Raw genomic sequence first — 21988 nt, 5'->3', positions numbered from 1 at the left:
CGTGTGGAAGGGACGTCTTTTATTCTTGTCTGCGGGGACAGCGACGGTCGCACGCGGGGGACGCGGTCATTGCCAGCCACCACAGGACAGTGACACGCCACACGTGAGTGACACGCGTCACGTATGACCCCACGGGACAGTAACGTGTCCCTCATGGGTGACACCGATCGTTCTTGACCCTGTGGAATGGTGACACGGGGTCACACCTGGCTCAGTGTGACAGTTGGTGACAGCGTGGCATGGGGACGCCATGACTGCATCCACCACCACAGCGGGGGGTCTGCTGTCCCCAAGGTGTCATCCAGATGTCCTTTGTCTCCCAAGGCCCATTGTCACCCAAGTGTCCTTTGTCACCAAGGCCTTTTGTCACCCAGACCCTTTTTGTCACCCAGACGTCTTTTGTCACCGAGCTGTTGCTTGTTACCCAGCTGCTCCCCGTCACCCAGACATCCCCCATCACCCAGATGTCCTTTGTCACCCGAATGTCCCCTGTCACCCAGATGATGTCCTCAGTCACCCAGATGTCCTTTGCCACGAGGGTGTCCTTTGTCACCCAGGTGTCCTTTGTCACCCAAGTGCCTCCTGTCACCCAAACGTCCCCGTCGCTCAGGTGTCCTTTGTCACTTGGGTGTCCCCCATCACCCAGACATCCCCCATCACTCGGGTGCCCCCCCGTCGTCCCGCCGTCCCCCTGGCTGTCCCCTGGAGTGGGGGGGGGTGGTGGCGGTGTCCCCTCACAGCAGGAAGGGGACGATGGGGGAGCGCAGCGGTGGGTAATCGCGGAACTCCCGCAGGTAGCTGCGGTGCTTCCCCTGTGCCCATATCGCCATCTGCACGAAGCCCACCAGGGAGAACAGAGCCACTGCGGGGGGGGGGACAGTGTCAGTGCCATGGGGGGGTCGGGGGGATGGGGGAGGACATGGGGACGGGGGGGGGATGCGGGGGTGGGGGGGATGGGCATGTCTGCACAAAGCCCACCAGCGAGAGCAGAGCCACTGGGGGAGGATGGGGAGGGGGGACAGGGGATAGGGGGAATGTGGGAAAATGGGGGATGTGGGATGGGGGGAATATGGGGATATCTGCGTGAACCCCAGCATTGAGAACAGAGCCACTGGGGGGGGGGGGAACACTGGGCAGATAGGGGGATGGAGTGGGGGACAGGAGACAGTGATGGGACATGGGGACAGTTGGCAGGACAGGGCATGGAGACACTGGGAAGACAAAGGGATGGGGGGAACATTGGGGGGATGTAGGGACACTGGGAAGATATGAGGACGGGGGGGACAGGAGATGGGGGGGACACAGAGACAGTGGTGAGGATGTGGGGCCAGCTGGGGGGGCCAAGGGATGGGGGGGACATGGGACATTTATATGAACCCCACCAGGGAGGAGAGGGACACTGGAGGGGAGAGGGAGGGGGAAACACCATCAACCTTCTGGTGGGGGGATGTGGGGTCACGGGAAGGGATGTGGGGTCACAGGGGGGGACGTGGGGCCCAGCTCACCAGGCAGACACTGCGTCATGATGGTAAACCCGATCCAGGAGCCAACCTGGGGGGCAAAGGGGGTAAAAACTAGAGTGGGGGCAGCAACACCCCAACACTGGGATGTCACCCCCCCTCCAAAATAGGGTGCACCCCCAAAAATGGCTGTTCCCCCAGAATTAGGAGTGTTCCCCCCCAAAAAAAACCAGGGCTGCCCCCCCCAAACTGTTCTTGTGTTCTCCCCCCGAAAAAAAGGGTTGTATTTCCCCCCCCAAATGCTCCACCCCCAAAATTGGAGTCCCCCTCTCAAAACAAGGGTCTCCCCTCACAAAACCACAGTTCCCTCCCCAAATGTGGGTGCCCCCCTCCCACAGTGGAGCCACACCCCCCCACACTGAGGACTCCCCGCAAATGTGAAGACTCCCCCAGAACCACAATCCCCCCAACCCCAAAACCGCAGTTCCCCCCAAATAAGGGTGCCCCCATATTTAAGGTACCTCCCCGCCCCCCCCCCCCCAGATCTGTGGATTCCCCCCACCTCATAGGTGTAGTTGGGACAGGACACGAGCAGGAAGAGCCATGTGAAGGGATTTCGGGTGGGGTATGGGATCTTCCGTGTCTTTGAGCCTGGGGAAGAAATGGGGGGCGCCCCCAAATTAGACCCCCTCCCCCCCAATAGATGCAGGGACTCCCCCCATCGGTGCAAAGCCTCCCCACAAGTGTGGGACCCCCCAACTCCTTAGTGTGGGCTCCTATACGTGACCCCTCCCACAATGTGCCCCCCCATACGCGCCGTTCCCGTTCCCTGTGCCCCCTCCATGTCCTCACTGTGCCCCCCCCTGAGCCTCCCCAATTTCCTGTGCCCCCCCAGATGTGCCCCCCCCAGGCCCCTCAATGCCTGAGCCCCCTCGTGCCCCCACAATATCTGTGTGTCCCCCCCAGATGTGCCCCCGTTGGCTGTGCCCCTCCTCTATTTTATGTGCCCCCTGCTCTTGTACTCAGTGTGGCCCCCACCCCACTGTCTGTGCCCCCACCATGTGCCCCCCCCCCAATCTGTGCCCCCCCCTTTACCTGCAGGGCGGAGGTTGCGCAGCGCCACGTGGATCGAGAAGTTCCCCAGTTGACAGAACTGTGGGGGAGGGGGCGTGGGGGGGTCCACAGTGTCCCCATTGTCCCCATTGTCCCTCTCTGACCCCAGTGTCCCCCACTGACTTCAATATCCCCACTGACCCCAATGCCTCTCGTTGATCCCCAATGTCCCCACGTCCCCGCATTGACCCCAGTGTCCCCATGTCCTCCTTTGCTCCTATGTCCCCATATGCCACAGTCCCCAACATTCCCGATGTCCCCATATCCCCCTACAGTCCCCAATGGCCCCATATCCCACAGTGTCCTTCATGTCCCCAATACCCCCAGTGTCCCCACTGTCCCCATATCCCCCAATATCCCCATATCCCCCAGTGTCCCCAGTAGCCCCAGTGTCCCCGAAGTCTCCAATACCCATACTCCCAACATCCCCGATGTCCCCATATCCCACAGTGTTCCCAATACCCCCAATGTCCCCATTGTCCCCATATCCCCCTGTGTCCCCAATAGCTCCAACATCCCCAAGGTCTCCAATACTCATAATGTCCCCACTGCCCCCATATCCCAAACGTCCCCATATCCCCCAGTATCCCCAAATGTCCCCAACATTCCCCATGTCCCCATTGTCCACAATGTCCCCCATTGCTCCCAGTGTCCCCATATGCCACAATGTCCCCAGCGTCCCTCAATGTCCCCAGTGTCCCCAACATCCCCATTGCTCCCAATGTCTCCAAGTGTTCCAGCTTCCCCAATGTCTCCCAGTGTCCCCAATGTCCCCATATCCCACACTGTCCCCAGTGTCGCCTATACCCCCAATGTCCCCACTGTCCCCAACATCCCCATATCCCCTATTGCTCCCAATATCCCCCAGCATCCCCATATCCCACAACGTCCCCAGTACCACCGATGTCCCCAGATGTCACCCACCAGGAACACCGCCAGCGCCAGCTTCACCTGCTCATCTCCATAAGCTGTGTGGGGACACAGGGACAACATCAGTGCTCCCTCCTTGTCCCTCCCTGACCCCAAACCCCCTCACCCACCCCCACTTTGTGCCTCAGTTTCCCCACACGGGGATGGGAGGTGACACCAAAGGGGACAGGAGGTGACACTCACCGGGGGGGGTGTACAGGGGGTGGTTGATGTAATACGCCATCCAAGCAGCAAAACCCCAATAATAAGTGCAGTTCTGAAGGGGAGAGGGGGCAAAAAACTCAGCGTTATTTGGTCTGGGGGGGTTGGGGGGGGGGGGGACGAGTCACTGGGGGACATTGGGGGCACCTTGAAGATGTTACGGAGGGGCATGGTGCCGTGAGAGAAGCGGTGCACAAAGAGGGTCTCCAGGAGCCTCTTGATGTAGTGGAAGGAGTGGCAGGCGCAGGCCAGGCTGGGGGGTGAGGATCAGGGTCTTAATGTGCCCCCTGTCCCCCTCCCCAAAGGTATGAGGACCCCAGCCCACCCCACCACACACACAGGCTCAGCCCCATTTGAGGAGCCTAATTGTGACCAAAAAAAAAAGGTCAAAGGACCCCAAATTCTGCCCCCCCCCCCCCAAGATTTAAGGACCCCAAAGAGGGGGCAGCCTGGGACCCCCAGACTCCCCACAGCCCCTTCTGAGCCCATCATTCCTCAGGACCCCTTTGTCCCCAACTTCTCTCCCAGCCCCTTTTTCAACTCGAGGACTCCCTGCACCCCCAAAACTCTTGTAGCCACCCCCAGGTCCATCGTGGGGACCTCCCCAGGACCCCTTAACACACTTTAGACCCCCCCCCCCACCGGGAACCCTTTGTTCCCACCAGAGTCCCTTCCCCCAACCAGGGACCTCAGGACCCCCCCAGCCCTTCCAGGACCCCTTCCAGGACCTTCATGACACCCTCAGGCCCCCTTCAGTTCCCCCCCACCTCCCAGGGTCTCCCAGGACCCACCCAGGGACCCCCACTCCTCCCTCCAGGACCCTCTTCACCCCCCTCCGTGACCCACAGGACCCCTTTATCCCTCCCCAGACCACCTCAGGGACTGTCCCAGAACCCCTCGCCCAGGATCCCTTCCAGGACCTTCCTGTGGTCCCCTTCAGCCATCCCAAAACCCTTTCCCTCCCCTGGGGACCCTTCAGCGCCCCCAGTGTCCCCAGGACCCACCCAAGGAGCCCCACCTCCTCCTACAGGACCCTCTTTACCCCCCTCTGTGACTCACAGGACCCCTTTATCCCCCCCCAGAAACCCTTCCAGGACCTTCCTGTGGTCCCCTTCAACCTCCCCAGGATCCTCAGGACACCCCCAGGACCACTTTCCTCCCCAAGAAACCCCTTCAGACCTCCCAAACCCATCCAGTGAGATCCAGTGCTCCCTCCAGGATCCTTTATAGCCCCCCCAGACCTTCTCAAGGACCCCCAGGACCCCCTCACTCACTGCACGACGGCGTGCCGGCTGGCTGTGAAGTCATAGCGGGGGCCGTAGAGGAAGGGGACACGGAAGTAGAAGAGCAGGTAGATGAGCAGAGGTCCGGCATACTCCGTCAGGAACACCTGAGGATGGACAGACAGACGGGGTGGGGATTGGGGGGGGGGCAGGGGACATGGGGATGGATGTAGGGAGGGACAGAGGGATGTGGGGAGGGATGGTGGGGCACAGGGATATGGGGACGGACAGGGGGAGACAGGGAGGGAGGGACACAGGGACAGACAGAGGGACATGGGATGGACAGAGGGACATGGGATGGACAGAGGGACGGACAGAGGGACTGAAGAACATGGGATGGACAGAGCAATGGATGAAAGGACAGAGAGACGGACAGAGGGACTGAAGAACATGGGATGGACAGAGCAATGGATGGAAGGACAGAGAGACGGACAGAGGGACTGAAGAACATGGGATGGACAGAGCAATGGATGGAAGGACAGAGAGACGGACAGAGGGACATGGGATGGGCAGAGAGACAGAAAACCACGTTGATGGACAGAAAGACAGAGGGACATGGCATGGACAGAGGGATAGAGGAACGTGGGACGGACAGAATGACGTGTGGGGATGGACAGTAGGATGGATGAAGGGATGGTCAGAGGGACGGACAGAGGGACAGAACACCACAGTGAGGGACAGAAGAACATGGGATGGTAAGGGGACATGAGATGGATACAGAGATGAACGAAGAGACAGACAGAAGGACAGGGAGACACGGTATGGACAGAGGGACAGAAAAGGACATGGGATGAACACAGAGGCACATAGAGATGGGCAGAGGAATGGATGAAGGGATGGACAGAGGAACAGAAGACCACGATAATGGACAGAACGAAGGACAGGACATGGGACGGACAGAGAGACAGAAATCCACACAGAGACAGAAGAACGTGGGACGGACAGAGGGGCAAAAGGACACAAGATGGACAGAGAGAGACAGAAGGACAGAGGAACAGCTGGGGACAGACAGCTGCTCACCGTCACCCAGCTGATCTGCGCCCCCAGGTCCCGGAAGTAGAAGGTGGCAGTGGTGCCCACGGGCAGAGACTGCAGAACGTCCTCATCCTTCAGAGAGCGGCCCTCTGTGGGGACAGCGGGGATGGGGGACAGCAGGGACACCGTGGGGTCGCAAGGGGGATATGGGGACAGCGGTGCCACCATAGGGATGTGGGGAGGGGGGGCATGGGGACAGCAGTGACACCATGGGGACGTGGGGAGGGGGTGGGGGACAGCAGTGACACCATGGGGATGCAGAGGGAGTAGTGACAATGAGGGGACACGGTGACAATGGTGACATGGAGAGGATGTGGGGCACTCACTGGGGTCCAGGCGTAGTGACTGCCGGGCTGGGTACCACTGTGGGTCTGCAGGGGGACAGCGGTGACACATGGGGACAGGAAGGTCCTCCCCAAGGGGACACCACGGTCCTCCCCCCCTCTCCCAACATGGATGTCCCCAAAGGATGTCCCCAAATGTCACAGGAGTCCCCAAAGAGGTCCCCAACCACCCCAGAGACCCACAGAGTGTCCCCGAATGTCACAGGGGTCCTCAAAGATTGTCCCCAACTGCCACAAGGATCCCCACAGCCCCACAGAGCGTCCCCAAATGCCACAGGAGTTCCCAAGATGTGTACTCCCCAAGTGCCACAGGGGTCCCCAGGACCCTAAAGAGTGTCCCCAACTGCCAGAGGGGGTCCCCAAGGACTGTACCCAGATGTCAAAGGGGTCCCCAGGAGTGTCCCCAAATGCCACAGAGGTCCTCCAAGCCCCATAAAACATCCCAAAATGCCACAGGGGCGTTGGGACCCCAGAGCCCCAAAGTGGGTGTCCCCTAATGCCCCAAAGAATGTCCCCAAGCGATACACAGTGTCCCCAGCTGCCAACTGTGTTCTCCAAACAGTGTCCCCAAACAGCACGGGGGTCCCCACCCCCCTCAGATTATCCCATAAACCGTCAGAGCCCCCCACCCCCCCGTCCATACGTGTTTTGGTGAACAGGTTCTTGATCTCAGCGATGGTCGCCTGCGGCTCCACCTGCAGAGACCCCAACAGCGTCCCCAGAATCCGGACCCACGCTCCCCTACACCCCTCACCCCCCACTGAGACACACGTGACCCCCCCCCCCCCCCCCCCCGGGTGCCACCCCACATACCTTATCGAGGAAGCAGAGCTTCTCCCTTGTTTTGGCATCCAGGATCTCCACCTCAAAGAAGAGCACGGCTTTCTTCGCCTTCTTCCCGTGGTGGGGCGGCCGCCGCAGCGCCAACCCCTCCAACCCCCCCGCCTCGAGGGGCAGCGGCGTCCCCTCCATGCCACCAACACCTCCTTGGGGACAACGCCGCTGGGCAGAGGCTCCCCGTCCCGAAATCTGATCGCCCCCGGGGGCCCCTGGCTAAATATAACCCCCCCCATACACACACACCCTCCCAACCCCCTCCCCCCCAGGGCGGCTCTTGGCTCGGTGGCCCCCACGGGAGGTGGCCACTGCCACGGGGAGGTGGCATTTGGGGACAGGTGGCAGCGAGGGTGGCTGCGAATGGGGGTGGGGAGCAGGAGGTAAGGCTGTGTGGGACACGGAGTGTGGGCAGGGGGGGCACAAAAGGGGTGGGGGAGGGAGGGTTGGTGGCATCTGAGTGACATCTAGGTGGCATCCAGGTGGCATCTGGAGGGGGGGAAAGGAGGGGATGAAGCCCCCGAGGGGGGAGGGGGCAGGAGGGGGGATTTGGGGACATGGTGGTGGGGACAGGGGGGTTGCATCACCCCATTGGGGTCGGGTGTCCCTGTCACCCCAATGGGGCAGGGGATGTGTCACCCTCGTGATAAGGTAGCGGGGACAGGGGGGTGTCACTGGTGTCACATCGTGAAGGGGTTGTGTCACCCCGGTGGGGATGTCACCCCTCATGACACCCTGCTGGGGACGTGGGGGTTGTCACCTCCCTGACAATTTGGTGGGGACTGTGGTTGTGGGGTCACAACGCTGGGGACAGGGGTCGTGTCACCCTACTGAGGAGTGGTGTTGAGTCACCCTGGTGGGGACATGTCACCCCTTCTGACACCCTGTTGGGGACACGGGGGTTGCCACCCCTCTGGGAACAGGAGACGTGTCACCCCAGTGGGGATACGGGACACCTGGTGGGGATGTGCGGTTGTCACCACATTCTGTGGGGTTCGGGGGACCTCTGTGGCATTTGGGGACGCTCCTGGGGACCCCTGTGACATCTGGGTACAGTCCTTGGGGACCTTTATTGCATGTGGGATTCTGGTGTGATAAGGTGGTGGGGACAGGGGACGTGCCATGCCTGCGTCACTGCGCTGGGGGTGGGACGTTGTTGTCACCCTGCTGCTGTCCTGTCACCCCTCCTGACACCCCCATGGGTGACAGTGACACGGTGCAGTGGTGAGGACGGTGCCACCGCGGGATGGGGACGTGGGGTTGGTTGTCGCCGTGTGATGAGGTGACAGCGGGTGTGTGACTGTGTGGGGATGGGGAGGAAGGGGGGCACAGCACTGGGCGTGGGGGGGGGAGAGAAATGCCATCCCCTGGGCGGAGGGGGGACACAGGAGATCACCCTGCTGATAGGGGACGTGCCACCCGTGCTGGGCTGTCACCCCTGCACTGAGATGGTGGGGACAGAGGAAGTGGGACAGACAGACAGCAGGGAATTCCGCCACCCCATGGGGACACTCCATAAGCCCAGGCCTCACTACCTGCGCACTGCGCATGCGCACGGCGTGCCGGGAACGCCCATAGACCAGCCGCGCATGCGCACATCGCACGCCAAAAGGAAAGGCGCAGCGCAGGCGCACTCCCTCACACCAGCCCCATATACGCACGCGCACTCATAGCTCCGCGCTCTACACGCATGCGCGGTCCCCCCTTCCCCCCCCGGCGCTACACACATGCGCACTCTCTTCCCGCCCCCACAGGTCGCACGCATGCGCAGTGCCGCTGCCCCGGAGGGACAACGCATGCGCAGTACGGCCGCGGCGCCCCCCGACCCCCTAGGCGCGGCCCCGGGCGCGGCGCAGCTCAGGACGGGGCGGAGGGCGGCAGCGCGGGGAGAACCGGGTGTAGGCCCGGGCCCGGCGGTGCCGCCTCACCTCGTAGTGCTTCATGGCGCCCGCTCCGCCGCCGCTGCCGGCCCGCCGCGCTCACGTGATCGCTTCGGGGCGGGGCCCTCCGCCCCCGCAGCCAATCACCGTCCCTCGCGTGGCGGCCCGCGGCCAATCAGAGATTAGGGAGGCGTGTCCCGTGCGTCTCTGGGGTAACCTGCAGGTGTAGCAACGCGCTGACCAATGGGAAGGCGCTGCGTGGGGTGAGATCCAATGGGTGGGTGGGAACGGCGTGACGTCACCGTGCGGGGGGGGAACAGCGAGGAGACGTGAGTAAAGAGAGAAAGGGGCGTGGCCTGTGGGAGGGGCGGGGCTACACCGATGGGTGGACGAGACGGGGCGTGGGCGGGGTTATGGAAATAGAAGGTGGGCGGAGTGGGCGTGGCTTGAGCGGGAGGGGCGGGGTCGGCGATGAAGCCACGCCCCCAGCCACCGTGGGTGTCGGTGAGTCAGTGCGGTGGGTGCGGTGTGCTGAGTCAGCAGTAGGGGAGGGGCGAGCACAGCACCCATGGGTGGGGGGAATGACACCGCCTTGGGTGGGTGCGGGGAATTGTGGGAACACCACCAAGACACCATTGGACATGAGATCACTGTGGGGAATGGTGACATTGGGGGGTGTGGGGGTGCTGTAGGGCATAGGAGTAACATAAGGACATCTGAGGATGTGGGGACATCATAGGGCACGGAGACAGCAGGAGGACATGGGGACACCAGGGGATGTGAGGCAGCATGGGGTGTGAGGTCAGTTAGGGGCAGGGGGATAGCGTGGGACGTGGGGACCCCATGGGGACACCGTCAGTCACGGGGTTGTGGGAACGCTCCTTGGCATTGACCCCCCCCCCCCGCCTGTCCCCATGTGATGGCAGGTCCAGCTGTTGTTATGGTGGACAGGACCAGGCTGTTGTGGTCCTGGATATCAAGGGTGATGGTTGCCATGGTGACAGCTGCAGTGTGAACAGCCATGGTTGTCTGTACAGCTGTGGGTGACAGAGCCCAGCTGTTGCTGTGGGTGATAGTTGCAATGGCGACAGGCCTGGCTGTCTCTCTTAGGGTGACGGTTGCCATGGTAACAGGCACAGACAGCCAATGTGGGTTACAGGGGCTGCTGGTGACGGGTCTGACGTCCTCTTATGGGTGAAATTGCCACGGTATGGGCCCGGCTGTCTTTTACGGTTAAGGTTGCCATGATGACAGGCACAGGCCGTCGCTGCAGCTGACAGGAGCTGTGCTGACAGGCCCAGGCTGCGGTTGTGCCGTCGGTCGCCATGGCAACGCCCCTCGAGCCGCCCCCCCTCGAGCCAGCAGTTGCCACGGCAACGCTAGCCCCGCCCATTCCCTTTCTCTACCGCGCCTGCGCCCTCCCACCCATCTCCCGCCCATCAATTGGCCGAGACCGAACGCCAGTCACCTCTTTCCGCGCTCCGATTGGTAGACGACTCACGCCGCTCAAAGATCGGCGGGCGCCGATTGGCGGAACGGTCAGGCAGGCCCGGAAGGTTCTGGAGGCGGCGGGCTCTGGAAGGTTCCGCCGCCGCGGCCCTATAAAGGCGGAGCTCCGGAGCTCGGCCGAACCGCCGCGATGGGGAAGGATTATTACCGGACGCTGGGCCTGTCCCGGGGAGCTTCGGACGAAGAGATAAAACGGGCTTACCGACGGCAAGCGCTTCGTTTTCATCCCGATAAAAACAAAGAGCCCGGAGCTGAGGAGCGCTTCAAGGAAGTGGCCGAGGCCTACGATGTGCTGAGCGACCCCAAAAAGAGGGAGATCTTCGATAAGTACGGCGAGGAGGGTGAGTGGGGGAGGGGGGATGTGGGGCCTCGTGAGTGGGGAGAGTCGGGGCTGTGGGCCTCTTGGGGAGCAATTTGGGGCTGTGAGGGGGGATTGGGAGGGGATTTGGGGGCTTTGGAGGAGGTTGGAGGTTGTGGGGTGTTGTGGGGGGCGGGGGGGAGTTGAGGGCTGTGGGTCCCATATGGGGGGCTTGGGGGCTATTAGGGCAGGTTGAGGGGCTGTGGGGGGTTTGGAAGGGAATTTGGGGGGGAGAGGGGTTGGAGGAGTGTCGTGGAGGGGGCGGTGGTGGGGGCTGTGGGTCCCATATGGGGGAGTTTAGGGCCTATTGGGATGGGGTTGGGGGGCTGTGGGGGGGTCCTTGGGTGGGGATCTGGGGCTTTGGAGGGGAGTTGGAGGAGTGTCGTGGGGGGGTTGAGGGCTGGGGGTCCTATATGGGGGAGTTTAGGGGTTGTAGGGTGGTTGGGGGGCTGTGGCGTCCACAGGAGGGGATTTGGGGGCTGTGGGAGGGGGGCTAGGGACTGTAGATTATTATGGGAGGAGATTTGGGGGCTGCGGGGTATTTGAGGATGGGGGGCTGTAGGTTTTCATGGTTGGGGGGTTTGGGGTGTTGTGACGGGGTCTGGCAGCCAGTCCAGGGGTGTTTGGGGGGCACAGATCTCTGTGAGGTGTGGGGGGGTTGTGGACCTCATGAAGGGATGGGGGAGGGGGGGGTAGGGGCTGGGGGTGGCAGCATGGGGAAATGGGGGGCAGCCATGGGGGGGGGAGAAGGTCAGCAGAGGGGTTAAAGGAGATGCAGAGAGGTGGGTGGCAGGTAGATTATGGGATGCAGAGCTTCTTATAGGACGTTATTGGGGGGGGGACAATGGGGGGGTTTCTTGTCAGGCACGGGATGTGGTAGCGCTTATTGTGGGGTTTGTGAGGATGGAGGAGCTATGAGGGCACGTGGGAGTATTTGGGGGGTTGGATTTTATTAGGATGCAGCAGGCGGGGGGTATCTGCGGAGTGGGGTTTATTGGGGGGGGGTCAGGGAGGACATGAGAGTTGTTAGGGGGCACGTGTGGGGTTATGGGGGGGAGCACGTGGGGCTGAGGGGGTACAGTAGTGGTTATGAAACTTAGAGTGGGGCACAGTGCTTCTGGGGCCTTGTGGCATGGGGGGGTCAGGGGGGTGCTGATGGGGTGTGGGGTCAATTGTGGGGCATTGGGGGGAAATATGGCCACGAGGAAGCAGTCAGTGGGGTTAGTCGTGGGGCAGAGGGAATGCAGGGCAGCATAGTTATGGGGCAGGGGGGTATTGAAGGTGGTGGTTGGGGGGGTGAGGGGGGGACACATTGGAGGAAAGCCATGGAGGAGGAGGGGATTGAGGGGGGGGGTTCTGAGCCCCCCACCCCAGTTATCCACTGCGATGGGTTGTGGGGCTCAGTGCTGAGGTTTGGCCTGCTGGGCCATCAGGGTGTGGGAGGGAGCGGCAGCGTCAGGCCCTGGGGGGGGGAGTGATGTGGGGTGTGTGTGTGTGTGTTGGGGGGGGGCAGCGAGCAGGGCTGGCCGGTTTGAGGCTCGTTAACGCACTGCTAATGAAGGGCCGGGCACAGGGAGTGGTGCTGAGCTGGAAGAACCGGCCTGGGCGTCACTGGGTGACGAAGGGGGGGGGGGGGGGGTGAGGATGGGGGAGTTGTGAAGATGGGGGGTTGGTGAGGATGAGGGGTGACAGCCCGGCTTCTCCCAACCCTACAGGGCTGAAAGGCGGAGCGCCGACGTCGGGGCCGGGGGGGTCCAATGGCCCTACCTTCACCTACACGTTCCGCGGGGACCCCCACGCCATGTTCGCCGAGTTCTTCGACGGCCGAAACCCCTTCGATACGTTCTTTGTGCAGCGCAACGGCGACGAGGAGATGGACATCGACGATGCTTTCACCACCTTTCACATGGGGGGGTTTGGGAACATCAGTTTCCCCCGCGGCCGGGGGGGGCAGGACGGCGTGTGCCGTAAGCAGGACCCCCCAGTGCTGTACGACCTGAGGGTTTCTCTGGAGGAGATCTACACGGGCTGCACCAAGAAGATGAAGATCTCTCACAAACGTCTGAATCCCGACGGGAAGACGGTGCGCAACGAGGACAAAATCCTGAGCATCGAGGTGAAGCGGGGCTGGAAGGAGGGCACCAAAATCACCTTTCCCAAAGAAGGGGATCAAACCCCCAACAACATCCCCGCCGACATCGTTTTTGTTGTCAAAGATAAACCCCACAGCATTTTTCGCCGTGAGGGCTCTGATATCATCTACCCGGCCAAGATCAGCCTGCGGGAGGTGAGTGCTGGGAGGGGAAGGGGGGGGGGGTTTGTGATGTTCTGGGGGGGGTTGGGGGTTTCTGCGTGCTGACCCGCTCTCTGTGCTCCATATCCAGGCGCTGTGTGGCTGCACAGTGAACACCCCGACGCTGGACGGCCGCACCATCCCCATGGTTTTTAAGGACGTGCTGAAACCCGGTGTCAAACGGCGCATCCCCGGCGAGGGGCTCCCGTACCCCAAAAGCCCCGAGCAACGAGGAGACCTCATCATTGAGTTCGAGGTCAAATTCCCTGACAGGATCCCTCCCTCCTCCAAAACCATCCTGGAGCAGATCCTGCCCGTCTAGCGGCTTTGGGGTGGACTTTTGGGGACGTTTGGTTTTGAGATTCTCTTCCTTTTTTCGTGGGCTGGGGGACCAGGCTGATGCTTTGGGGCACGTGGTGGAGAGAGGCTTGGGATGGTCTCATCCAACTGGGTGGGGCTCCCCAAAAAATGCTCCCAGGGGTCTCCCACGCATTGGGCACTGATTTGTCACCTTTTCACTGCTGCTTGCGGTGCTGGGGAGTGCAGTGTCACCTTCCATCATCTCTCCAGGGAGGGGACGGCGCTGTGCCCTCCTGTGACCATCTGTGGGTGACAAAGGTCACACTGTCACCTTCTCTCCACCACCTCCATCTGCTGAGGACCAAAGCGTGACCCCACCTCCCCCCCCTGCTTTACTGCCATCTCTGCGTGCTGGGACCAAAGCGTGACATCCCTGACCCTGTGTGAGGGTGACAGGGATGGGGCTGTGACCTCATTACTGCTGTCTGGGGGTGACAAAAAGCGCAGTGTGTCCTCAGCACCACCTGTACCCATGGGGACCTCCCAGCTGTCCATGGGGGGCAGGGACTGCAGTGTCCCCACCATCTCTGCCTCCTGGGGACTGCAGTGTGACTGCCACAGCTGCCTGTGGGTGACAGAGACCGCTGCGTCACCTCCTGAGCACCTCTGTGTGTTGGGACCACAGTGAGAGCCCCACAACTCACCTACAGAAACCACCTTGTCACCTCCTCAATGCCATCTCCATCTGTTGGGACCACAGTGTGACCTGCACAACTGCTTATGGGTGACAGAGCCCGCTGTGTCACCTCAATGCCATCTCCATGTTTGGGGACTACAGTCTGATCTCCGTAAGCATCTACAGATGACAGGGGCCACCATGTCACCTGGTGACCATCTCTGTGTGCTGGGGACCACAGTCTGATCTCCACAACCATTGATGGGCGACAGAAACCACCACGTCACCTCAGTGCCATCTCCATCCTTTGGGACCACAGTATGACCTCCACTACTGCCTACAGGTGACAGGGAGCACCGTGTCACCTCCTGATAACCATCTCTGTTGGGACCACAGTGTGACCTCCAGCTGCCTACAGGTGACAAAGACCACTGTGTCACCTCCTGATCACCACCTCTTGTGTGTTGGGGACCACCGTTTGATCTCCACAACCATTTTCAGGTGGCAGGGACCGCTGTGTCACCTCCTCAATGCCATCTCCATCTGTTGGGACCACAGCGTGGACCCCTGCCACCGTCCGTGGGTGAAACAGTCTGTTCTCACTGACATCTCTGTGGTTGTGGAGGACCCAATGCATCTTCCCCACCCTGAGCTGTCCCCACACCATCCTGGGGGCTCCTGTCCCCTTCCCATGGGGTGGCACCATGAGGGTGGGAAAGGGGTGTCCTTTCCCCCCACCCCGGGGTGCTCCGGGTGTTCCCTTCTTATCCTTTGGGATAAAAACAACCAGAAAAAGGTCTGTTCCTGGAACAGGAGCGTGCACACTGTACAGATATATTATTTTTTTTTTGTATAAAATGCTGTATAGTTCTGTGTAATTAGTAAAAAGTGGCTGAAGCAGGCCTGGCTGTGTGGTTTTTTTGTTTGGGGTGGGCTGGGGAGGGGGGAGAATAAAGCTTCAAGTCCTGGGATCTCAGTAAAATGCTTCTGGGGGGGACAGTTTTCTTTTCCTTCTCCACTCTGCTCTTCTGGTGTCCCCTTCTCCCCTGTGGCTTCCTGCCCTTTATCCCCCTTCAGCTCCACCACCCCTCTTGTTCCCCAATTTACCCCCTCCCTTTTACCCCTCCTTCCCCCATTTCCACCTATCACCTCCCCTCCCGTTTGCTCCGTTTTATCCTTAAATTGGAGAAATGGTTTTAACTACAATCTCAGCTGTTTGGGTTATTGGTTCTGCTGCCTGTGATGCAGAACAGGCGGCCAGTAACTCTTCATCATGGGCTCTCTGACAAACCTGACACCAGAACCCAACTGGGGTTCAGATGGAATTTTAGCACAGTCCCAGCACAACCCGTGCTGAGTTAAGGAGCGTTTAGTTCAGCTGGGAGGTTGGGTTCAAATACACCCAGTGCCTGCTGGAATGCCTCGTTCGGTTCTCCCCCAGTCCCATTTTTGGACATCCTGATTACGCCAAAATTCTTGCAGCTGCAGCAGGGACTGGGAATGCCTGAACTTGTCTGTGATTGCACTGCGCAGTACTGTGACCTTTCCCAACCAAACTACACCCAGGAATTTCACCACAAGGCCTTGGAAACCTTCTGTGGCTTTATAGCCCAACCCCCAGCTTCCACCCCCCGCTGCCCTCACCTGCTGTGCGTTTCTTCCAGGACCCAGAAGCAACTGGAGGAGGGCACAAACTGCAAATTGAAACCCGGATTAAATCGTTTAAACACCTGTTTTCAGGATACCCTCACGGTCCCAATTGGGGTCTCTTGCTCTTGCTTACGGGGTTTGGCTGTTAAGAAAGTCAATTCTAATTAATTCTGCCGTGTTGGAAGGGGATTTAATAATGGCACCGCTGGCACTCAGAGGTCCTCACAGAGGTTGGGTTTAGGATGGGATTGAGAGGGGGATTGGGATTGGGTTGGGGTTGGGTTGGGATTGGATTGAGATTGGGATGAGAATGGGGTGTGGAGCAGGGATAGTGGTGGGATTGAGGTGGGGACTGGAGTTGGGTGGAACTGAAGTTGAGATTGGGTTGAAATTGGGATTGGGATGAGGGTGGGGTGTGGGGTTGGGAATGGGATTGGGGTTGGGAATGGGATGGGGCTGAGATGGGGATTGGGATTGGGATGAAGTTGAGATGAGGACTGGGATTGGATTGGAGTTGGGTGGGATTGAGTTTGGGTTGAAATTGGGATCGGGATGAGGATGGGGCGTGGGATTGGGATGGGGATTGGGATTAGGATGCAGCTGAGATGGGAATTGGGACTGGGATGAGGATGAGTCGTGGCGTTGTATCGAGATTGGGTTGGGGGTTGGGGTGGGGTTGAGATTCAGTTGAGATTGGGATTGGGCCACGGGGAGCCCGGGAACGCCAGCCTCTCCCTGCGCCCCTCCGCTCCCGCTACCCCACCCGGAACGCCCACCGCAGCATGGAGGGCGGAAACGCTCCAGGAGGGTCGAGCTGTCCTCACTTCCGCCCTCACTTCCGCCCTCTCGCCGCATCCTATTGGTTAAGAAGACATCCTCCCTTACTTCCGCCCTCTCGCCGTGTCCCATTGGTTACGAGGACAGGGCGGCGCCGCTGATTGGGCGGACGCGTAGGCGAGCCCCGCCCCTTCCGGCGAGCCATACCCCGGCAGCGCCCGGCTGGAGTTCGGTGCTCAGCGGCGCCGGCACCGAGAAAACAAAGCGGGGGGGTCCCAAAAACCCCCGGAACGAACCGACACCGCGGGGGAACGGGCGCGGGGGGACGCCCGCGGGGCGGACTGAGGGGGTGAGGGGCGCCTTCCGGGGCTCCCCGGCCTCCCCCATGCCGCTGGGCCTGGGCAGGCGCAAGAAGGCCGCACCGCTGGTGGAGAACGAGGAGGCGGCGGGGGGCCGGGGGGGAACGGCGGGGGGGGACGGAGGAGTCGGGGGGGATCACGGGGGTGCGGGCGGTGCCCCCCCCGCCGGCCCGCAGCCCCCCGGGTTGCCCCCGCCGCCCGCCGCGCTCCGGCCCCGGTTGGTGTTTCACACGCAGTTGGCTCACGGCAGTCCCACGGGCCGCATTGAGGGGTTCAGCAACGTGAGGGAGCTGTACGGGAAGATCGCCGAGGCGTTCCGCATCCCGCCCGGGGAGGTGGGGCCTGAGCTATGGGGCGGGGGGAAAAGGGGGCGGTTATTGGGGGCTGGGAATGGGGATAGGGGAGATCTTGGGGTGCCGGGGATGGTCTGGAAATGGGGGTAGGGGAAGCACCGGGGTGCTGGGGGTTGTTGGGGTGCTGGGGGAGTCTGGAGGTGGGGGTAGGGGGAGATATTGGGGTGCTGGGTGGGGTGAGAATGGAGATGGGGAGATATTGGGGTGTTGAGGTGGTTGATGGGGTGCCGGGGGGGTCTGGAAATGAGGATCAGGGAGATATTGGGGTGTTGGGAGGTCTGATGGTCATAACAGGCATCATAGGGGGGGAATAGGGGGTTATTGGGGCCCTTGGGGGGCTGGGAAAGGGGATAGGCAGCTGGGGGGGAGAATATGGGGAAATATTGGGGTGCTGGGGGGGTGGAGATAGGGAATCATTATTGTAGGAGGAGTATAGGGGGTTATTGTGGTGCTGGGATGGGGGGGAAATGTGGATCGGGAGCTGGGGGGATGGGGAATAAGAAGGGATGTTTGGGTCCTGGGGGGGGGTGATTGGGGGAGGGGTGGTAACTGGTGCCCTAGGGGGGAAATTTGGAGTGCTGGGGGGAGGGGAGAAGTGTTTGGGTGCTGGGGGTTTGGGGGAAGGCATCCTAGTAGGTGAATGGGGGGCAAGATCGATGCACATGAGTGGGGTGAGCCCCCCTCCCACCCAGGGGCACCCCCCGAATATTCCAACCCCCCCCCCCAGGTGATGTTCTGCACGCTGAACACGCACAAGGTGGACATGGAGAAGCTGCTGGGGGGGCAGATCGGCCTGGAGGACTTCATCTTCGCGCACACCAAAGGGCAGCGCAAGGAGGTGGAGGTGCTCAAGTCTGAGGAGGCGCTGGGGCTGACCATCACCGACAACGGCGCCGGATACGCCTTCATCAAGGTGGGGAGGGGGGGGTTAAGATTGTAGGGGGGGGTGTGGGGACGTCCCTGGTTGTTATGAGGGGGCGTAGGGATGTCCTGAGGTGTTATGAGGGGGGAGGGCGGAGGTGTGGGGGGGTACCAGATGGATGTAGGGACAGCTTAGAGGCGGGGGAGGGACGTGGGGGTGCCTCTGATCGCTGTGGGGACGTCCTGGAGTGTTGTAGGGGGACATGGGGGTGTTCCAAAGCATTGTGGGGGGACATAGGACTATTACAGGGGTCAGGGGGATATCTCAGAGCGTGGGGGGTGGAGGGGCGTGGGAATGTCCCTGGATGTGTCCCTGAGGTCACAGGGGGACACCCTGAGCACAGGGGGAGTACGTGGGGCCAACCTGCCTCCATCTCCATCCCCAATCCCCTCTGGAATGTCGTTAATCACTGCTAACGAGCGCCATTCCCCCCTCCCCGTGGCAGCGGATCAAGGAGGGCAGCGTCATCGACCGCGTGCCGCTGATCGGCGTCGGGGACATGATTGAGGCCATCAACGGGCGCAGCCTGGTGGGAGCGCGGCACTACGATGTGGCACGGGCACTGAAGGAGCTGCCACGAGGGAGAACCTTTGCCCTACAGCTCACCGAGCCCAGAAAGGCCTTTGGTGGGCAGGGGAGGGGATGGGGAGTTCTGGGAGGGGGGGTGAGGGAACTGAGATTGGATTGGGATTGGACTGGGGTGGGGCTGGGGTAGAGATTGGATTGAGATTGGGATGAGGATGGGGTGTGGGGTTGGGAATGGGATTGGGGTTGGGATTGGGATGGGGCTGAGATGGGGATTGGGATTGGGATGAAGTTGAGATGAGGTTTGGGATTGGATTGGAGTTGGGTGGGATTGAGATTGGGTTGAAATTGGGATCGGGATGAGGATGGGGTGTGGGATTGGGATGGGGATTGGGATTAGGATGCAGCTGAGATGGGAATTGGGACTGGGATGAGGATGAGGCGTGGCGTTGTATTGAGATTGGGTTGGGGGTTGGGGTGGGGTTGAGATTCAGTTGAGATTGGGATTGAGATTGGTCTTGGAGTTGAGATTGGGGTTATGTCTGAGGTTGGGATGTGGGGTTGGGGTTGAGAATGGAATTGGATTGAGGGTGGATTGGAGCTGAGGTTGAGATTGAGCTTGGGTTAGGGTGGGGATTGGAAGCAGGGTTGGGACTGGAGTGGGATGGGGATAGAGATTGGGATTGAGATGGGGATAGAGATTGGGATTGAGTTGGGGCAGTTTGGGATTGGGGTTAGGGTTGGGATGAGGTTGAGATGGGGGTAAGGACTGTGGCTGGGGGAGGGTCCTGTAGCTCAGGCAGGGTGTGGGGTGACCCCAGGATTTATGCCCTCCTCTCCCTCCATTGCAGACATGATCAGTCAGCGCACGGCGGGGGGCCGAGGGGGGGGCACAGCGCTGGGCAGCGGTCGAGGCACCCTGAGGCTGCGTGCCCACGGCCCGGCCACCGTGGAGGAGCAGGTGGGTGTGTGGGGTGGGAGGGGGGTGAGGGGAGGTGAGGGACCCTGGGGACCCTCCCTAACATCACCCTGCTGTCCCACCCCCATCAGCCCAGCGCCTTCGAGGAGCGCGCCATCGCCAAGGTGGATGATCTGCTGGAGAGCTACATGGGCATCCGTGACACCGAGCTGGGTGAGGGGGGGCAGCCACGGGGAGGTGGGGGGTAACAGCATGGGGGTGTTGGGGGGACTCCATGTCACCACCCAGAGAGGCCTGGGAGGGTTGTGGGGTGAAGCAGGAGGGTGGTGCCTGAGGGGAGGGGGGTTACTGAGTGCTGGGGCCCCCCGGTGACCTCACTGCTGGGGTTCCCATGAGTCCCCACTGACCCTGTGTCCCCACTGCGAAGGGTCCCTAACCATCCCTGTTAGTCACCATCCTGCAGTCACCATTATGGTGGAACAAGGGACCCCTGGCCGTCCCTTTGCCCGCTGGGTGTCCCCATGTCCCCACCACCATGGATCCCTTTCTGTTCCCCATGTGCACCGTGGAGGAGCTGAGGGGGCCCCAAGTGTCCCCTGACTGTCCCAGTGCCCTCACAGCTCCCTCTGCAGCTGAGCTGGGTTCCCCCTGATGTCCCTGTGTCCCCTGTGGTGTCCCCTGACTGTCTCCACATTTTCACCTCCCATACGAGGCCTCCTCGTTGTCCCCACGTCTCGCTGTCCCCGCAGCCACCACCACGGTGGAGCTGTGTTCCTCTACGATGTCCCCTCACTGTCCCCACATCCTGGTGTCCCCGCAGCCACCGCAGCGGAGCTGGGTTCCCATGGGTGCCCCCACGTCCCCTATGACGTCCCCTGACCGTCTCGGTGTCCCCACAGCTGCCACCATGGTGGAGCTGGGCCGTGATGCCCGCGACCCCGACGCTCTGGCGCAGGCCCTGGACGCACAGCTCGGGGACTTCGCCTTCCCGGATGAGTTCGTCTTTGACGTCTGGGGGGCCATCGGGGACGCCAAGGCGGGGCGCTGCTAAGAGGGGGGCACCCCAAAACGCCGGGGGACACTCAGAGCACCAGGAGCACCCCCCCACCACCAGCAGACCCCCAGCATGCTGGAAGAACCCTCCCCCGAATTCTGGGTGCCCCTCTTACAACACTAGCCCACCTTTCCCCCCCCCCCCATAACACTAGGGACCCCATCGGACCACTGGAACCTCCCCCATTTCCTGGGACCCTCCCACACATACATCCCTGGGACCAACACTCCATGCTGGGACCCCCACTCTCAATAATGCTCCCCCAAGGGCTTGAGGACCCCCCCCAAATAGGTTTGGGTACCCCCCAATCTCAGTAGGAACCCCCCTCTGTCCCCTCCCTCCAGATAGTTTGGGATCATTGCAGTAGATGCTGGTACCCTCTCAATATAAATTGTGATTCCCCCTCCCCCCACACACAGTAACCTGGGACCCCCCCCCACAGGATTTGTGTGCCCCATCCTTCACAGGATCCCTTCCCTCTCCCATCAAGAAGCCCGACATCCCTTGGGACCCCCCCAGCAGCCCCTCTCCCCACTCAGGCCAACCCATCACCACTGAGCAATCCTTGCCCCTCCCCCCCCCCAATTTGAGTGTGGGGGCCATTCTTGAGCACTGTCCCCATCCCCCAACGCTGCAGGGTGAGGAATGAGGGTCCCCCCTTAGCCCCCCCAAAGGCTTTATTTTGAAGGGGGAGGGGAGTTGGGGGCAGACCGGAGCCACCCTGTGCTTTCCCACCCCCACCTCATCCACACCAAATCCATTCTGGTGCCAATCTGAGCCTGTCACACACTGTCACCCCCCCCCCACACACACAATTGCGCTGTGTCCCCTCCCCCCCGACCCCCCCATCGCACTGACTACCTCGGGTGGGGGGGCAGCAATTTTCCTCCCAGGGGTCTCTATCTTCTAAGTGTCTGCTACAGCTTGGGGGGGGGGAGGGGGAGGTGGGAGGGGGTCCTGGAGCTCTGGGGGGGGGGGGTAGGCCAGGGTCCCCCTCCCCCGGGACATATTTTTGTATTGTACATGGAGAGTGACTTTAACATTAAATAGGGAGCAATTGGGATCGGTTGGTGTATGGGGGGATGCAGTGGAGGACGATGGGGGGGGGGGGGCGGGAGCACAACGCAGGGGGGTCTGCCAGAGCTTTTCCCTCCCCTCCCAGTGCAGAACTGCCCCCAGCACACCTAAACTTTTCCAGAACCTTCCCAGTGCC

General features: G+C 61.3%; 3 protein-coding genes across 5 annotated transcripts; 2 read left to right on the top strand and 1 right to left on the bottom strand.

Moving 5' to 3' along the window:
* Positions 1-4: 4 nt before the first annotated feature.
* TECR (trans-2,3-enoyl-CoA reductase) lies at positions 5-9259 on the bottom strand. Of its 3 annotated transcripts, XM_085214850.1 has the most exons (13): positions 9129-9255; positions 7180-7230; positions 7010-7061; positions 6349-6393; positions 6008-6111; positions 4979-5094; positions 3852-3957; positions 3687-3759; positions 3498-3541; positions 2556-2613; positions 2023-2111; positions 1506-1551; positions 5-862 (listed from the first exon to the last, which is right to left on the bottom strand). In XM_085214850.1, the coding sequence occupies exons 1-13, from the start codon at positions 9141-9143 to the stop codon at positions 735-737; spliced, it is 927 nt and encodes a 308-aa protein (XP_085070976.1). In that variant the 5' UTR covers positions 9144-9255; the 3' UTR covers positions 5-734. The 3 variants fall into 3 exon arrangements, with proteins under 3 accessions (XP_085070976.1, XP_085070977.1, XP_085070975.1); XM_085214851.1 differs by lacking the exon at positions 6349-6393 and having other exon boundaries at positions 9129-9259; XM_085214849.1 differs by lacking the exon at positions 9129-9255 and having other exon boundaries at positions 7180-7353.
* A 1338-nt stretch (positions 9260-10597) lies between these two features.
* On the top strand, positions 10598-15118 carry DNAJB1 (DnaJ heat shock protein family (Hsp40) member B1). The gene is made up of 3 exons (XM_085214853.1): positions 10598-10930; positions 12663-13234; positions 13332-15118. Exons 1-3 carry the CDS (start codon positions 10720-10722, stop codon positions 13560-13562), a joined length of 1014 nt encoding a protein of 337 aa, XP_085070979.1. The 5' UTR covers positions 10598-10719; the 3' UTR covers positions 13563-15118.
* Positions 15119-16848: 1730 nt separating this feature from the next.
* GIPC1 (GIPC PDZ domain containing family member 1) lies at positions 16849-21838 on the top strand. The gene is made up of 6 exons (XM_085214852.1): positions 16849-17337; positions 18083-18268; positions 18723-18903; positions 19654-19763; positions 19853-19934; positions 20621-21838. The coding sequence occupies exons 1-6, from the start codon at positions 17029-17031 to the stop codon at positions 20770-20772; spliced, it is 1020 nt and encodes a 339-aa protein (XP_085070978.1). The 5' UTR covers positions 16849-17028; the 3' UTR covers positions 20773-21838.
* Positions 21839-21988: the final 150 nt, after the last annotated feature.

This window comes from Meleagris gallopavo, chromosome 34 (assembly GCF_905368555.1).
Source record: "Meleagris gallopavo chromosome 34, MGAL_WU_HG_1.1, whole genome shotgun sequence".
Taxonomy (NCBI): domain Eukaryota; kingdom Metazoa; phylum Chordata; class Aves; order Galliformes; family Phasianidae; genus Meleagris; species Meleagris gallopavo.
Note: the sequence above shows the minus strand (reverse complement) of the source record. Positions and strands in the feature narration are given on the sequence as shown.

Coding starts and splice junctions, on each gene's coding strand:
- DNAJB1 (XM_085214853.1), top strand. CDS start 10,720: ATGGGGAAGGATTATTACCGGACGCTGGGCCTGTCCCGGGGAGCTTCG. Junction 10,931..12,662: donor CGATAAGTACGGCGAGGAGG/GTGAGTGGGGGA, acceptor CCAACCCTACAG/GGCTGAAAGGCGGAGCGCCG. Junction 13,235..13,331: donor CCAAGATCAGCCTGCGGGAG/GTGAGTGCTGGG, acceptor CTCCATATCCAG/GCGCTGTGTGGCTGCACAGT.
- TECR (XM_085214849.1), bottom strand. CDS start 7,338: ATGGAGGGGACGCCGCTGCCCCTCGAGGCGGGGGGGTTGGAGGGGTTG. Junction 3,958..4,978: donor AGCCGGCACGCCGTCGTGCA/GTGAGTGAGGGG, acceptor CTCACCCCCCAG/CCTGGCCTGCGCCTGCCACT. Junction 1,552..2,022: donor GTCCCAACTACACCTATGAG/GTGGGGGGAATC, acceptor TTTGCCCCCCAG/GTTGGCTCCTGGATCGGGTT.
- GIPC1 (XM_085214852.1), top strand. CDS start 17,029: ATGCCGCTGGGCCTGGGCAGGCGCAAGAAGGCCGCACCGCTGGTGGAG. Junction 17,338..18,082: donor TCCGCATCCCGCCCGGGGAG/GTGGGGCCTGAG, acceptor CCCCCCCCCCAG/GTGATGTTCTGCACGCTGAA. Junction 19,764..19,852: donor CGGCCACCGTGGAGGAGCAG/GTGGGTGTGTGG, acceptor CACCCCCATCAG/CCCAGCGCCTTCGAGGAGCG.